Raw genomic sequence first — 16612 nt, 5'->3', positions numbered from 1 at the left:
TGGCTCAAAAATGTTTTCTGAATGGTCTCAGGGTTATACGTGTGTGTGTGTGTGTGTATAGATATAGCAGATATATATATATATATCTCCTGTATGATATATATACACACACACACACACACACACACAAGACCATTCAAAAATGTATATATATTTCCCAGAAAGCCAGATACAACAAAGTCATTAAAACTGTAAGAGACAAATAACTAAAAACAGAGAAAGCAGAGTTAACTGGACATGTAATAATCATATTAGAAAAGAAAAGTTGAGGTAAATTGAGGTAAAACCCTGGCTCTGGGCTCTGCCTCCACAGGAAGAAGGGCGTGAGTCACGTGGCTCTCATCCTCCAGTGAGTGACTCTGTACCGTTCAGCACTGGATATCAACGGCCCTCTCGTCCAATTCTGAATGCACTGAATTAAACAAAGATACTGTTTATGTCAACAAAGAAGTTCATTGAGCAGGAAGGCGAATGTCTTTAAGAAGTAACTCAGGGCAACTGGGAGCCACTGGACTGGTTGTTCAGTGTCATCCTAAGAACACACGTGTCCAATACCACACGTTCCTACTTTAACCAACGGTCCAGAAAAATAATGCCAAGCTCTGATTTAGTGCATCTATTTTCAAGCAGCAAGGGCTGTAAAAGAAGAAAATACCTGGATTGGAGAGGAAAGGGGTTTCTTTTGAAGTGTATCCAACAATCCCTACAACTTCATCACCAACAGGAAGAATTTTATACGGCAAATAAAGTCCTGATATTTGAGACGCCAGCGGCCCCTTGGCTTTAATGTTTGCACTCAGAATTGGAAATTTGGCCTCTTTGAGAAGTGGATCAATCAGGCCTTCTACACCATTATCAAATTCGTGATTTCCCAGTGCCTGGTAGAAAGGGAAAAGAGAAAAAGAATCAGGTACTCTGGAGTTGCCAGTAAAAGCATACTTTAAAGAACATTACCTTGGGGAATTCCCTGGCGGTCCAGTGGTTAGGACTCCGTGCTTTCACTGCTGAGGATGAGGGTTCAATCCCTGGTCAGGGAACTACAACCCTGCGAGGCACGCGGTGTGGCCAAAAAACAGTTACCCTGGCACAGGGCTCCCAAACCTGGCGGAGCCCTAGGAAGCCGACTGCATGACTGCTGTCCTTCTCAGGCTCAGAGACTTTATTCTGGGGCCCTGGGGTTGGGCCCAGGGGCAACCAGATCACCAGGCTGGTTTGAAAACTGCTCCGCAGGGTCCACACCACCTGCTGAAGGTGGCATCAACGTGCGTAGGAGTCACCTAGAGACCTGGCTGGGTGTCCACTGACCTGCCACTCCCAGATCTGGGACAGGTCAAGAGTGTACGGGCTCAGAGCCAGGGCTTTGGGAGGAGCTGGCACGCTTTAACACAACACTTGTTCCCACCTGCTTCCCTCGTTTCCTTTCCTCACTGTTCTGGGACTGGCTATAGGGGGCAAAATGACCACTTTGACGTCTGGCGGCTTCCCCTGGGGTGATGCTGACAAAACACAACGTGCCAGCCACCTCCTCAAAGGCCTTCCGCCCCCTTGTCCGCGGGCCTCCTGGAAGAAGCCCACCTCCTGGGGGCACGCACCCACCTGCTCTGGCTGCCAAGGCTGATTTGCTAACTTAGTACTTAAACCAGTGAGTCTCAAACTTTCTCAACACCACACCCGATTTTGCTCCACCTTGAGGGTCATCTGAGAACAGGCCTGGAAGTGCTGGCGGGTGACCCCTCTGTCTAAATGAACACCCCCCCCATATTCTCTTACTGCCCTGCCCTTCTCCTTCCTGCACGCTCCCCTCCGCAGCGGCGCGCTCTGCACGCCCGTGGGGTCCTCCCCGCGTGGAGGGCTCCCTGAGCCACTGTGTCCCACCACCTCCACCCTGCTCAGCCCTGGAGCCCCTCACCTGCCCGGCAGGTGCCCCCTGGGTGCCTGGGCTCAAAGGGCCATGTGTGTCGTGTCCTCACGTGCACTGCTTCTCCACGGAGAAAGCAGCACAGTGTCTTCATGTTCCCGTGTGCCCTGTCTCTCCGACCAAACTCAGAATTTCTGAACTTGCCTTTTCCCCCCATCTCTGAGTATCTGCTCATTTTTACTTCTTCCTCTTACCTAACTGCTTCCCTCTTAAAGGCTGACCGAGTTAAAGGTTCTCCCAGTCTTCGGTAATTGCCTTTTTCTCTTCTATTCTTAGAACATTATGGTTCTTTCCTATGGTGAAATATGTCTGCCTTATGAGGTTACAATAATTATCTTGCTTAGCTGTAAAGTTTTTTTAAAAAATGAATGTTCCTACAGCTCTTCCCGAGAGATTATCCAATAAGTCAGCCGCCTTACACTTTATCATTATATTGCTAGCACTCAGCAACAGCTGAAGTTACATTTTTCCTTTATTTGTCTTGCCTGGTGTCTCCTCCTTGGACTTGAGTGTAATGCCCTGAAAGTGGTGACCTTGGCTGCCTTTTCCCCTCTCTGCCCTGTGGGGAGAGGAGCCCTGATCCGGGTGCTCGGAGCGGTGCACAGGTGCCCGAAATATCTCCCTGGCACTCACACCTTCCACTCCAAACTGAACATCTGCTGCCCTGTCTTTTCTCCTGACTCTTCATCTGTCTGTCCGGCTGCCACGTGGACATTGCCCTCCAGGGTCTTACAGGAACCCCAAGCTCACCTGGTTCAAAGCCCCTACCTTGGGCTTCCCTGGTGGCGCAGTGGTTGAGAGTCCGCCTGCCGATGCAGGGGACACGGGTTCGTGCCCCGGTCCGGGAAGATCCCACATGCCGCGGAGCGGCTGGGCCCATGAGCCATGGCCGCTGGGCCTGTGCCTCCGGAGCCTGTGCTCCGCAACGGGAGAGGCCACAACAGTGAGAGGCCCGCGTACCGCAGGGAAAAAAAAAAAAAAAAAAGCCCCTGCCTCTGGGATTCCCATCTTGGTCCAGGTGCTATCATCTCCCAAGTCAGTGCAGCCAGAAGCCCCGGGGCAGCTGAATCCCTCCCCCTCGCAGCCTCTCCCACACCTCCCAGCAGCATCCCTTCCCTTTGGCTAAATGCTCCGGTTCAGCCCACCCCATTGCTCCCACCTGCCTGCGCCCTGGCCACTCCTTCTGGGAACTGCAACAGCTTCCCAGCCGGGCCTCCAGCTACCACCATCGCCTTCTCTGAACCATCCTGCACGCATCTTGCTGCCAGAATCATCTTTCCAAAACGCAAATCTGAACTTGTCCGTCCGACCTTAAGGTCCCACAGAGGCTCCCCACTGCCTTTGTGATAAAAGTTCAATGTCCTGAGCTCTTTGAGGTCTGGTCTCGCCTTCCCCTTCAGCCTCCCTCTGACACCCACCCCCAGGCAGCAGTCAGGCGTGGCGCCATCACTAACGAGGAAGAACAGTCAATGAATAAAACAAAAGTCGTAATGAAATGAAAATGAGCCGGCATTTACTAAGCACTCGCCACATACCATGCAAGGTGAGTCTGCAGAGCAAAGCTGGTTTCCTGCTGTGACGTTGGTATTATTACTATCCTCATGTTACAGAGAACAACTGAGCTCTACAGACATTAAATCAATCGTTCAAGGTCACACGATTAGTAAGCAGTGGAGCTGGGACCAGAGCCACTTCTCACTCCAACCTTCTTCACCTCTATGCTTGGATGTAATGGGTTTCGCATAAGGCCTAGTACAGGGTGAGCCCTCGAAATAAAATCCTGACTACTCGTACTTTTCCATGCTCTCACGGATCTCTGTCCCTCTGTATATGATGCATAAAAGATGATCGATTGATACATACATAGGGAGACAGAACATTCCTTTCCCATGCCAGGCCTTTACTACCTTATTCAACTAATGGCCTTAGCTCCTGAAGTCTGATGGTCCTTCTGGAAGAAAGACTTCCCCAAACCCTCGTGGTCGTCCCTGAGTTAGCTGTCCTTCTCTGCTCTGAAGGTCCCCCTCAGGCAGCCCTAGCAGACCCCACAACTGCCCACTGAGTCCCCGTATCACCCAGCACAGTCCCTGGAGCAGAGCATGAATAAATGACTGAGCAGAAAAATCTCCATCAAATGTCCTTCTCCTACACACAGCTGACTCTTCCTACAAAAATCAAGGCAGGACGTGCTCCACGGAGTTGCCTGGGAGTGACCTGGTGCTCACTGCCGGCTCTCCCAACCTCCCCATGGCTCCCCGCTGCCCCCTATCCCGCCATCAACCTCCAGCAGGAACCTACCCTCAGTAAGCCAGTGAAGGAGATGCTTGTGAGGATGCACGTGATCCCAGGTGTTGGGAAAGAGTCTCCACAACCTCAGAGAAACCCCTAGAGAAGCTCTGCAACACCCGGGCGACCCTCCCTTCCCCTCACGACCCATCAGCCACCAAGCCCCGTTGCTCCTGCACCGCCACCGCCAGGGCTCCCCTCCTCTCTGCACTCCCAATGCCCCACTCTGCCTCATCGCTCTTCACCCACACCTTTCCGGAGTCTCCGAGCCGGTGTCTGGTCGCCAGGCTCACACACCTCTCGACCATAGCCCGCGGGCCCCCAGAACGCGCGTCCCCAAACACCCACCCGACTGCTTCTAGCCCTGGTGTGAGTCTCTGCGAGGCTCCCCCCCTGCCCACCGAAACCCCAGCCCTGCCTCCTCGGACGCCGTATGAGCGAGCCCCTCCCTGATCTCCCTGAGCTCTTGCGTTTTTTCTGCCAGACCAGGTGCCCTCAGTTCCAGGAACACTAATCCACCTGCATGCAATGAGCTGCCTTAGATGCAGCCCAAGGTGAGCTCCGTGAGAAGCCTTTCGTGGTGCCATGACCGCAGACAACCCTCCAGCCACATCCATCACACCTCGCTGCCGCTGTCCACACATCTTTCTCCCGGAGGCAGGAGTGGTGTCGACTGTCACAGTGTCCTTGGTGATGCCAGATGAGCGCCTGGCACCAGCGCCCTGCAGGTGTTTACTGAACGGATAATAAAACCACCTGCTTCTTTCAAACAGGCTCCATTTTCACCTATGATTTGGTAAGTGAGCCACTGAAACTTTTCAGTAGAAGGCAGGATATAAAAACACTTGGTAAATAGTAGTTAAGTGATATTTAGTTGTAAAACAAGAGAAACCAAATTGCTTGGAAGCAGGTGAACCAGACAGTAAGCTTGGAAGCTTAGCCAACTGCTTCACAATTCATCGCCTGGTCCTCATTTCATTTCCTGTGTGTGTGTGTGTGTGTGTTTTAATTAATTAATTTATTTATTTTGGACTGCATTGGGTCTTCGTTGCTGCGCGCGGGCTTTCTCTAGTTGCGGTGAGCGGGGGCTACTCTTCGTTGTGGTGCCAGCTTCTCATTGCGATGGCTTCTCTTGTTGCGGAGCACGGGCTCTAGGTGCACGGGCTTCTGTAGTTGTGGCGTACGGGCTCAGTAGTTGTGGCTCGCGGGCTCTAGAGCGCAGGCTCAGTAGTTGGGGTGCACGGGCTTAGCTGCTCCGCGGCATGTGGGATCCTCCCGGACCAGGGGTCGAACCCATGTCCCCTGCATTAGCATGCGGATTCTTTTTTTCTCTTTTAACATCTTTATTGGAGTATAATTGCTTTACAATTGTGTGTTAGTTTCTGCTTTATAACAAAGTGAATCAGCTATACATATACATATATCCCCATATCCCCTCCCTCTTGCGTCTCCCAATCCCACCCCTCTAGGTGGTCACAAAGCACCGAGCTGATCTCCCTGTGCTATGCGGCTGCTTCCCACCACTGTGCCACCAGGGAAGTCCCTCCTGTGTTTTAATTTATATTTCCACTAATATCTTATTGGCATTTGTTGGTGAATAGATTTTTAAACAAAGTTTTCTGACAAAGTGTCTTGTCTTGCACATGTGAACGCTGTACAGATTTCATGATGGCAGTTGGGAAGAAAATGGAACTTTTTGAAGTGTCTTTCTATTGGGAATCTACCAAGGGGATCAACTCTTTGGTCTATCAAAGGATACCTATAGGGTATCTGAATTAGAAAGGGGACATTTCATAGCCCCAGTTTTGTCTACAAAGAACTGTGAAAATTACCAGTGAATTTGACATGAGGGAATTTCAAGAAAGAGAAAAAAATTTAAAGACAAAAAAATGACAAAAAGAAATACTAATAGTTAAGACTTTCATGCTACATGGCCAAGCCCTGTTCACACATGAACTCATTCAATTCTTACAATGATATGAGGTAGGTGCTATTATTTGTCCTTTATAGAGATGGGAAAACTAAGGCATGGGGCTTCCACAGCTAGCAAGCGGCAGAGCTGGGGTTTGAACAAAGCGAGGCTTTAGCATCCGGGACCTTAACTATTCTGCCAAACTGCCGCTAATACAAGCACCTGTAAACCATGATGTAAAAGGATATAGAAAGAAAAGAATGTATATATACATGTACAACTGAATCCCTTTGCTGTACAGCAGTAATGAACACTACATTGTAAATCAACTATACTTCAATAAAAAATTATAAAGAAATAAAAAATAGTTATTATACACAGAATGGATAAGCAGCAATGTCCTACTATAGGGCACAGAGAACTATGTTCAGTATCCTATGAAAAACCATAATGGAAGAGATTATAGAAAAATACAAGCCTCTGGAAGGGATGAGTATCACTCAACAACCCACCGGTTTCTTCCAGATTTCTACAGTGCCAAGCAACATGGCCCTGGTCCTTGTCCTCAGGAAGGGTAGGGCAGACAGGGAGAGAGCGTGACATAAACACATCCGTCCATGCATCCATCAAGCAAGTGGGAACCACAGACGGGGACGTGTGTGAGAGAGCCTGGGAAAGACGCAGGCCCGCCCTGCCCGTTAAGGATGGACAGGGCTCCAAGTGTGAGCTTCACCTGGTCAGGGGAAGCTCCCAGGCAAATGACATCAGCTATATTAACAAATGAGGGGATGAAGACATGACAGCTGAGATAGTCAAAAATGTTCCCAGTGAAGACAAGAAGCTTAAATCCAGGTGGAAGAAAAACGAAGGAAGAAAAAACGAAGGAAAGAAGGGCAGTGCAGGATGCATCACACAGAAGAAAAGAATTTCTGTTTTAATCCGCAGAACTCAATTGTGATAACGTCAAAAAGCCATTTGTCAGAAATTTGCAACACATGAATTTAGTGAGTCATTTAGACACTAGCTCATCCCATGAAGGAGTCTGCAGGAAACCCTATAATTTAAGGGTTAGGAGAGAATCTGGTCTATCACACAACAGGGCTCAGCTGCCAATCACTCAGGGAGACTCAGCAACACCCGTAAGTGGGAAGGATCACAAGGTTGGTCTGGTTTGGGTGGTACATTTCTGGCGCTGTGGCCACTTCTGGTGTTGGGTTGCACTCCACACCCCCAGTTTTAGGCCCTGGCAGGTGAATGTGGCACCTGATTGAATAGCAGAAAAGATCCCCGGACTTAATCCAGCTTTCCTGCACCTCAATGTTCGCTGAATGAATGACTGAACAAACAAGTACTGAACAGACAGCATTTCACATTTGCCATATAAGCTCTCTGTGCATGCAAAATACCCATACCATTGTTACCTTTAGAATCACCTGCTCAACTAATTGGGTTCCAGGCAGGTTTAACTACATCTCGGAGGAGCTAGAAGGCTCCAGCTAATGTTTGGATTCTATATAGAACCAACTATTCAGGTGAGGGAAAAGAAGTGTCAAGAGGATTTTCAAGTTCTGGTTACACAGCTGAAGAACACAGCCAGGGAAGGAGCTTACACAGCATTCAGAGGCGTCTGTGAGTGAAGTGGGGAACACTGTCAATCTGCTGTGGGATTTGTTTGGTTCCTTTCCCTTTTCAGTTAAGAAAACACAGATGGCTAGGACAAGATGAGCTAAGAACCTGCCTTTGTTTCCTCCTCTCCGTGCCTGAGGCTGGTCTCACCCAGCCCAGCTCTGGTGTGGAAACTCAGACTGGAACAGGAAGCGTAAGGTCCGGGACCACAGCCACAGGACAGGGTCGGGGTCGGGGGGTGAATGTTCACATCACTGAGGCCCGAGGATCCACAACCCACTAGACATGTACAACTTCTGAGGTCTGAGCTCTAGGAAAAGCTACCAACTTTCTTTGCTTTTAAAAAGAGGACAACAAAATCCCCGCTGCCATTAGATATCTCTTTCAAGCTTCCCAAACCAGCAAGGCTAGTCTGTCTTCCCAGAACATCTGCTTTGTTATTGAAGATAAACTCATTTAGTTTCCTCCATATGAGAGGCTTTGTCATTAACCACTTGAATATAAGGTGACTTCTCTTTGCTTAGGGATTGGTTTTCTGGGGGAGGAGGGGAAATATGCCCACTGTTGATTTGGGCATATATGGTACCCGGGCATTGTCTTCTGCAGACAAGATGTTTAGTTGGAGAATCCCTTTGCACAGGTATTAGAATTTCAGTCATTTTTGCTTTGCTTTGCTCCTCCCCCCTCCCCCCCTTCATAGGCCCTACCCAGCCTCTTTATGTGGTTAAGGGCTCAGGCGGGCATGGTCCCCTCCACTGAACAGTAAGTTTCACCCTGGCAGGTCTTGTTTACTGCCCGAAGCACTCAGCACAAAGCCTGGCACAGGCCAATGCCTAGTGAATATCTGTGGACTGAGTGAATAAAAGAACCTCACAGACAGCAGGCTTGAACCTGGGTTCATCATCCTCCCGTTGTGGCCACCGCCTTCTATTACGAAGAAGGTAACCCTCCACCCAAAATCCTGGGAACCTGTTTGTCTGGAAGCGGTGGCCACCTGCAGGTACCTGGGAGAAGACCCAAGCCCTCCCTCCACAAGGAAAGAGCCGCCATGAAAGGGATTGTGAAGGGGAAATAAGAACGTTGTCAGGCAAACTTAGACTTGTGCGTAAAATTCAGTGCCAGCACCAAGCGAGCTATGTTGGCAGATTAGAAGCAAGACAGACGGCAAGGGCTGAGGCGCTGAGAAATGACAGGGGCAGACCACCCTCTCCAAATGCTCTGTTTCATAGAGGAGGAATCTGCTGCCCAAACCCACATAGATAATGACCTGCAAAAGCCAAGAAGTAAAACCTGGGTGTCCTGAGGTCCTGTCCAGATCTCTTTCCACCGCTTCTGTCTGCCACAGCCCTACAGGGGACAAGCATGTCCAGTAAGTTCAGGAAACGCCTTTAGCTGGAAATAACAGGCTTCAGCTGTCAGGGGGTAAGCTTACTACACCTCTGCACTCCTGAGGTGTAGTGTTAAACAATGCTGACTCTCCCCGTGTCCGTGGCTTGAACCCTCTTAGTCATCTTTTGATTATAACCTCTCCTGAGCCACTCCTGCCAACAGAAGGTGACCGTGGCTAGCACTGTGCAAAGAACTTTCCATGCATTATCATCTCCTTTAAACCCCACAGCAATCTATGGGGGGAAGACCGCCATCACACCCACCTTACTCCTGCGGAAAGGAAGGCTCCACGAGGTCCAAGAACCTGCCCACAGCCCTTAGATTTTAAGTGGTAGAAAGGGGACCTGATCCCAGACAGTCACCCCGAGTTCACCCTCACAGCCCTGTGCCACGCTGCCTACCTACTGAAACTGGTCCCGGTGGCTTCAGCCTTTCTTTCCCCGTCACCATAGTTCCGAACCAGAGTCCCCCTAAAACCGAGTTCCCTTACTGAGTTTATGATTAATCTCTCTGTTCGAAACTTTATTCCCTTTCTTGTCCCCTCTGACCTCAACCACGTGCTAACTGAACAGTAATCAACCAGAGTCAGAGGAAGAAGATGGCCCGTTGCAGATTACATCATTAACGTACAAACTCAGGTTGTTCTCCTAACAGGCCCTGGAGCCATGGACCACCTGGCCAGAGAATCGTAAACCGGAGACACCCTGACTCCAGAAACTGTGATTAAGAAATGTCACAAGACAATGATTAATCCCAGCTTCTTTGTTCATCCCCTTTAAAAACACCAGTAACTCAAAGTCTAAGCTGGAGTGGATCTGAGGCTCATCTCCCACTCCCTTGCTTGGCGCCCTGCAATAAATCTTGACTTTGACGCAAACTCCCGCTGTCAGAGTTTGGCTTTCTGCGCCGTGGGCACGTGAGCACTTTGCCGGGTTGCATTCAGGGCCCATCATCTCCCATCTAGACCGCTGCCCAGCCCCTTCTCCCCTCCTCTTCTCTTGTATCTTCGCCCTCCCATCCATTTCTGTTCATCTTCCAAAACTAGGATTTCCTTCTGTTGCTGGGAGGTATCTTCTCACATCAACCAGTTCTCTAGTTCTCTGCGGTTACCAACTGTGTGTCCAACAATTCAATTCCATTTTGACACTGTCTACCTGGAGTGAGCATCAGATCACAAATCCCAGGCTCAGAGCCACAAGCCTGCCCCGTCAGATGCCAGCTGCAAGTCTTGGGTCACTTGTACTTCTGACCCATCAGCTATAAATCAAGGATTCCCACGGCCCCTCCACAGGCTTGATAATTTGCTAGAACCACTCACAGGATGCAGGAAAGTGCTTTGGTTACTGTTACTGGTGTATTTTAAAGGATACAACTCAGGAACAGCCAAATGGAAGACATGCATGGTACAAGATGTACAAGTAGAGGGGTGCACATGGCCTCTTTGAGCACACCACCCTCCGGGCACCTCAATGTGTTCACCGTTTAGGGGTTTTTATGGAGGTTTCATCACACTGACATGATTGATTAAATCACTGACAATTGGTGATTAGTTCAATCTCCAGGGCCCCTCCCCTCCCCAGAGGTTGAAAGTTCCTACCCTCTAATCCTGGCTCGGTCTTTCTGGCCACCAGCCCTCATTCTGAAGCTGCCTAGGGGTTCCCAGCTATCAATCACCTCATTAGCATACAAAGGACATTCATCACTCATCCCCAAGAGTTTGGGGAGCTATGTGCCAGGAGCTGCAGACAAAGACAAAATGTTTATTTTTTATCAACCAGTCCCTCTACTCAGAAACCTCCAGTGGCTCCCCATGGCAACAGAGGAGAGCCCACACTTTTCAGGGTGGCCTGTAAACCGTACACAATCTCACCTCCCCTGATTCCTGCCACCTTGCTCTGGTCCGGGCTGATCCATCGTGCAGGTTCCTGCCTCTGCACCTGTGCTTCATCCTCCTGCCCCTTCACTAAATCAAAATGGAATCAAGGGACTTCCCTGGTGGTCCAGTGATAAAGAATCTGCTTTCCAATGCAGGGGTCGCAGGTCTGATCCCTGGGCAGGGAACTAAGATCCCACATGCCGCGGGGCAATGAAGCCTGCGCACCACAACTTCTGAGCCTGCACGCCTCAACTAGAGAGCCTGTGTGCCACAAACTACAGAGTCCATGCGCCCTGGAGCCCGTGCGCCACAACTAGAGAGAGAAATCCCGCACGCCACACCTAGAGGGAAGCCCGTGAACCACAACTACAGAGAAGCCTGCGCACCGTAACAAAGACCCGAAGCAGCCAAAAAAAATTTTTTTAAAAAGGAAATAAATAGAGGGAAGCTCGCGCGGGGCAATGAAGACCCAACACAGCCAAAAATAAATAAATAAACAAAAAAATAAATAAATAAAATAAATTTTAAAAAATGGAATCAAAACATTTCTTAGGACGCCATTGGTTTAGAGATGTAAGGAACCTCAGATTTTACAGATCCTCAGGAACTGATGACCCAGACTGCTGAATGGCATAGCCCCAGATTATAGATTCATTATCTCTCAAAGGCAGAGAGAACGGTACCCATCTCTGAATTCTGGGGACGAGCGCTGGGGGTGACAAACTCCAAATGAACAAAGTCTTGTGTAAACTTTCAAAAGCACAAACCACACACACACACACACAAAACAAAAATTAATTTGATTATACCAAGTGGAGGATTTGTGTTCAGTGAAAAGACACTACAGACAAAATTACTAAACCTAAATAGAAGATATTTGCAAGGTCTAAACTTGATTACAGATCAACACTTAGAATTCCTGAAAATCAGGAAATATAGAGCAAACCTAATTTTTAAAAATAGAGCAAAGTATGTGAACATGCAATTAGGGAAGAGGAAACACCAAAGTTAACAAACATATCAAATTCACTAGTTATTAGAAAAATACAAGCTCAAACAATGAGATGTCATTTTACACCTCCTGGAAAGCTGGAGAATGATGCAAAGCGGGGGTAAGGATGCGGGGGTCACATCTGCCTGGGGGTGGGGGTGCTGAGTAGAGGGCTCCAGGAAAGCAGTCTGGCGGTCCTTACAGTGCAGTCCCTGTGGCCAGCAATTCTGCCCTTGGGTATGGATCCCAAAGAAATCCTCACAGGCGGGACCCGCAGGAGGCTGCTCGGGGCAGCGCATTTGTGGAACTGCAGCACGATGTGTGCGATCTCCAAACCCATCATGGGGGAGCAGATGCTAAAATGTGCGGAGGTCTCCATGGAGCAGGATGCACAGTGTACGTATGGGGTAGATACAGAGTGACACCACGCAATGAGGAAACATTAATAGCTCAGTCCAAAAAAAAAAAAAATCATCAAACCTCTGGTGAGCCCTGCAAATACAAACTGCTACATGGTGGTACATGATTAGCATTTAAAAATAATTTTTTTAAAATAAAATTTTTTTTAAAAATGTACAAAAAAATTAGTTCAGGCAATGGGACTTAGAAGAGATGGTGGAGGGGCCGGAGGAAGGTGGTAGGCTGTGCGGGGCAGTCAGAATCAGATTAAACTGAGAGCTGAAAACCCAAACCCCCATTCCTCACAACTTTTGCTTTTTTTGGCCGGGCACATGGAGCTAACCTTTACTGAGTACTCTGAGCCAGGAGGGTGCTAGGGGTTTGTACATTTATTATCTCATGTATCGCTTGCAAAACTCCTACACCGTTGGGTAGGGGTGATCCCTCCTGTTTTGCAGTTGGAAACAGGACACTCAGAGAAAGCAACGTGCCAAAATCACATGGTGATGCACATCGGATGCACATCTGAGCTGTCTTCCTGTCCCTCTGCCAATAAAGCGACACCAACTAGCGACTTGTGACATTCTCCCTCTAGAGTTTTCTGCCTGGCAGCTGGGTCCAGGGGTCTTCCCCAGGCTTGCCCTAGGCTCCAGAGCTATCAGAACCGCCCCCCCCCAGCTCTCTCCCTGGGACACACGGGTCCAGAGGTCTAGGGTACTCCTGAGGTTAAGCTAGATTCTAGTAGCTTCCTCTTTGCCCTCCAGACCCATGCATCCTTAGATGTGGCTGCTCCTCAAACCAGGTCCAGTTTCTAGAGAACTGGAGACGCCCCTGCACAACTGTTTTCCACCCTGATCTAAATCTCCAGCTTCCTGGGAGTCAAGATGTAGCGGCAGGTGGGTGGGCATGGGAGGAACATTAACAGCAGAAAAGCGATAAATTCCCTGAGAGCAGTATAAGCAAAATGACAGTGAAAAACCTCTGTAAACCCAGAACACAGCAGAGCTTTGTTAAAGCAACGCGAGAACTAGGATTTTACGCAGGTCAAATCATGTTTGTCAAACCCCAGAACTGCACAGAGTAAGTCTGATAAGATGCTATCAGGACCCTGGCTGTTGACCCTCCTCTCCCTCCTTACCCGGTGCCAACATTATATAAGCTGCCTAGTTTTCCTCAGGCTCCAGTCCAATTATTCTTAGCGAAACTGAAAAGAAAGTAATTCCATCCAATAGAAAGTATTCTAAAAGTTCCCTGTGGTGATGGGCTGTAACTTGCAGCAGACTGCTTTGGCTTTACCCAGAATCCTTCATAAACACTTGATATGATGACTAACACCGTGAGCTTAATTTGACTTAAAGAGAAAAACATTACTATTCAAGAAAACTAGGAATTATCCATCATTTTTTCACCAAAAAGAGTCTACACAACTGTGGAGAAAAGAGTGACACAAAAAGAAAAGTTTAGAAAGTTGTGGTTTATACATGAAATCAAAACAAACTTATGTAAGGTTTATTCTTCCTCAGAGGAAATGTCAACGTAGGCTAGTAACAGGTTAATATTATAAATATTTATTCTGCTGTTACCTTAGGGCAAAGCATCAGGCAGGTTGAGCTGCGGAGATAAGAACGCGAAGAGGCCACTCACGGATTTCTTGGGACCCACGAGTCTTTGGTGGAGTCCAGATGCTGGCGAGCTCCCCAGATAAACTCTGGGGCTCAGGGGTCCCTTTGTATTGCTGCTGCTTTGAGCATCCCTGATAACCTTAAAACCAACGATCAGAATGGAGAGGAGAGCTCTCTGCCCTTCTTTCATCTCTCTACAATGAGCTTTCTTGGAAACCCCCCCCAAACAAAACAACTACCCTCTTATCTTCTCCTGTCCTCCTCTCTCCAAGTTTCCAGCTGGGGTGGGGGGGTGGGGGAAATACAGCACTGTGCTTTGCTGACCTCTGTGCTCTTCTGATACAAAGTGTGCCATTAGCCCTCTGTATTCCAGCCTGTACCACACCTCTCCCTGCCTTCCAGATGCACACACATGGACTTCACAGATTTCCCTGGACCCCTGCTCTGTTCTTCTAAAGCTCCTAGGATTTCTTGCCCCCAGTTTCTCCACAGAATCCCTTTATTCTAGGATTTTACACAGGGTTAAACTTGGTGCTGGTTTGACTTACAAAAGTCATACCTATTTATTACTGTGTAACTAACTCCTCTCTGCTCCTTTTCTAGAATTCAGTCTAACCAATAAGGCACCACCTTTAACAGAGCACTGGGGAACTTGGACTTAAACTCTTGCCCATGTTTTAAGAGCCTCTCATCTCTTAAGCTGGACTCTCTTCCTAAATCTCTTCTGCTAAACTGGTTTTACTGAAATCCTTTGAAACCCAGTGTTTTCAGCATTTTGGCCTCCTCTCGAAGTTTCTTTCTTTCTGTGTTTAAACCTCTACAGCAGGGTCTGGTAATAATAAGAACTAACATTTAAAGAGGCCATACTATGTGCTAGGCAATCCTCTGAAGTAGATAGAATTATTACCCCCATATTACAGAGGAAGGAACTGCGGCAGAGAGAAAGTCAATTGCACACAGAAGGTGCCCAGCCTTTTTCCCAAGTCTGCCAGCTTAAATATGCTGAAGCTGCGGGGTCAAAGGGTTCTGGAGTCCATTCTGAACCTGTCTCCCTATTCTCGAGCTGGGTGACCTGCATAATGCCCTCAACCTCTTTGACCCTGAGTTAGTTTCACTTCCAATTATTGGTAAATCGAGATAAAGCATTCTTCCAAAGACCGACCAGTAAATGAGAGGTTCGTGACGAGTCTACCTCGGTCCCAGGCTCTGGATAATTGGGGTCCCACGCACCCCAGCGGAACGCCCTCACTGGCAGGGCTGGGCCCCGCTCCTCGAAATGCCCCATCTCACGGTGAGGGTGCAGCAACATCAGTCCGTTTAAGACGAATCGGCCAAGGGACGTCTATGTCTGCGTCCACCTGGCACACTGACGGGGAGTCTCGCTTTCTCCCCACATCGCTCTGCGCCCTGGTCCCAGGCTCGCCACCCGTGCCTCGCCGTCGGCGGCTCCTCCACCCCGGCTTCTCTCTCGGTCCGGGGACTCTACCCAGGGGGCTCCCGAGCTTCCCGGCCTCGCCTTCTTACCATGGCATCGTAGCTCAGGGCGTTCATGAAGTGCGCCACCTCGGCGCCCTTGTACACGGTGAACCAGATGGTACCCTGGTACTGGTCGCCGGCGTCGAGAAACAGCACGTGGGGCTCGGTGCGGCGGATCTGGCGCACCTTGGTGGCGAGCCGTGCCACGCCGCCCACGCAGCGGCTGGCGTTGACGCACTTGCTAGAGTCCTCGCTCGTCTGCTCCAGCCGGCTGTGCACGTCGTTGGTGTGCAGTATGGTGAGCTCCCAGCCGCCTGCCGCGGGCCACAGCAGCGCGCCCAGCGCGAGCAGCCTCAGCGCTGAGGCGCGTGCGCCTCGGGGACCCATGGCTGCAGCTGCCGGCGAGGGCGCGAGGGCGGTGAGTGCTGGCGAGCCGCGCGGGCGGAGGCGTGCGGTGGCGAGCGCGGAAGGCGCCGGAGTCAAGAGATCGGGCCGGCGAGCGGGCGGGCCGGCGGGCGGGCGAGGCGAGGCGGGGCCGGGCCTGGGCGGGCTCTCCTGAGGCCCGGAGGCCGGCCCCACGGCCAGGCGCACGCCCGCGCGGTCACCCGATACGACCCCGGCCCGCCGGGCTGCCGGGGCGCGGCTGGCGGCTGGCACCCGCTCCGGGCGGGAACAGTGGGGAGGTTGTTCACGCTGGGGACCGGGCACCGGCCGCGGGCCCGGCCCGTCTGGGGAGCCTGGGCGCCGGCGGTGGGCTGTTCTTAACGGGGTGCGAGGGAGGAGTTGGAGGGTCCACCCCGCTTCCAGGTCCTCGCTGATTCTCGCCTCTTTAAAATTTTTCTAAAGAGGGATGCCTTGTTTGTGTGAGTGGGTTTGTGGTTGCGCGAGCTCATCACTTGAAAGAACGAAAGAGGAAAGAGGAAGAGAGGAGGTGGAAAGGAAGAAGGGCGAGATGAGGGAGACAGGGGAGCGCTGTGCTTTTGGGGCTGTGGGAGCCAAAGACGGGTCGTGAGCTGTGACTGCTCCCTTGCCAGTTTAAGGACACACCAAGTATGCGTTGATTAGACGTAGAATCTCAGAATCTAGAAATCATTCTAATCCAGTCGCGCGTTTATGG

The 16612-nt window shown here is 50.1% G+C and overlaps 1 protein-coding gene across 5 annotated transcripts in view; it reads right to left on the bottom strand.

Moving 5' to 3' along the window:
- The window catches only part of NT5E (5'-nucleotidase ecto), a 45225-nt gene extending 29225 nt beyond the window's left edge, over nucleotides 1-16000 (bottom strand). For 3 of the 5 annotated variants that reach the window (XM_089921813.1, XM_089921811.1, XM_089921812.1), the window contains exons 1-2: nucleotides 15544-15979; nucleotides 656-878 (exon numbers count right to left, since the gene is read on the bottom strand). In XM_089921813.1, coding sequence (XP_089777939.1) covers nucleotides 656-878; nucleotides 15544-15882 — 562 coding nt within the window. In that variant the 5' untranslated portion in view covers nucleotides 15883-15979. Of the gene's footprint in view, nucleotides 1-655; nucleotides 879-13980; nucleotides 14073-15543 lie in introns of those variants that run through there. The other 2 variants (XM_022552097.3, XM_089921814.1) reach the window with 2 other exon arrangements.
- Nucleotides 16001-16612: the final 612 nt, after the last annotated feature.

Source organism: Delphinapterus leucas, chromosome 12, assembly GCF_059928025.1.
Source record: "Delphinapterus leucas isolate spDelLeu-1000000601 "Yukka" chromosome 12, BTC_Dleu_Yukka2, whole genome shotgun sequence".
NCBI lineage: Eukaryota > Metazoa > Chordata > Mammalia > Artiodactyla > Monodontidae > Delphinapterus > Delphinapterus leucas.
The sequence above is the reverse complement of the archived record's forward strand: the minus strand, read 5'-3'. Positions and strand labels throughout refer to the sequence as shown.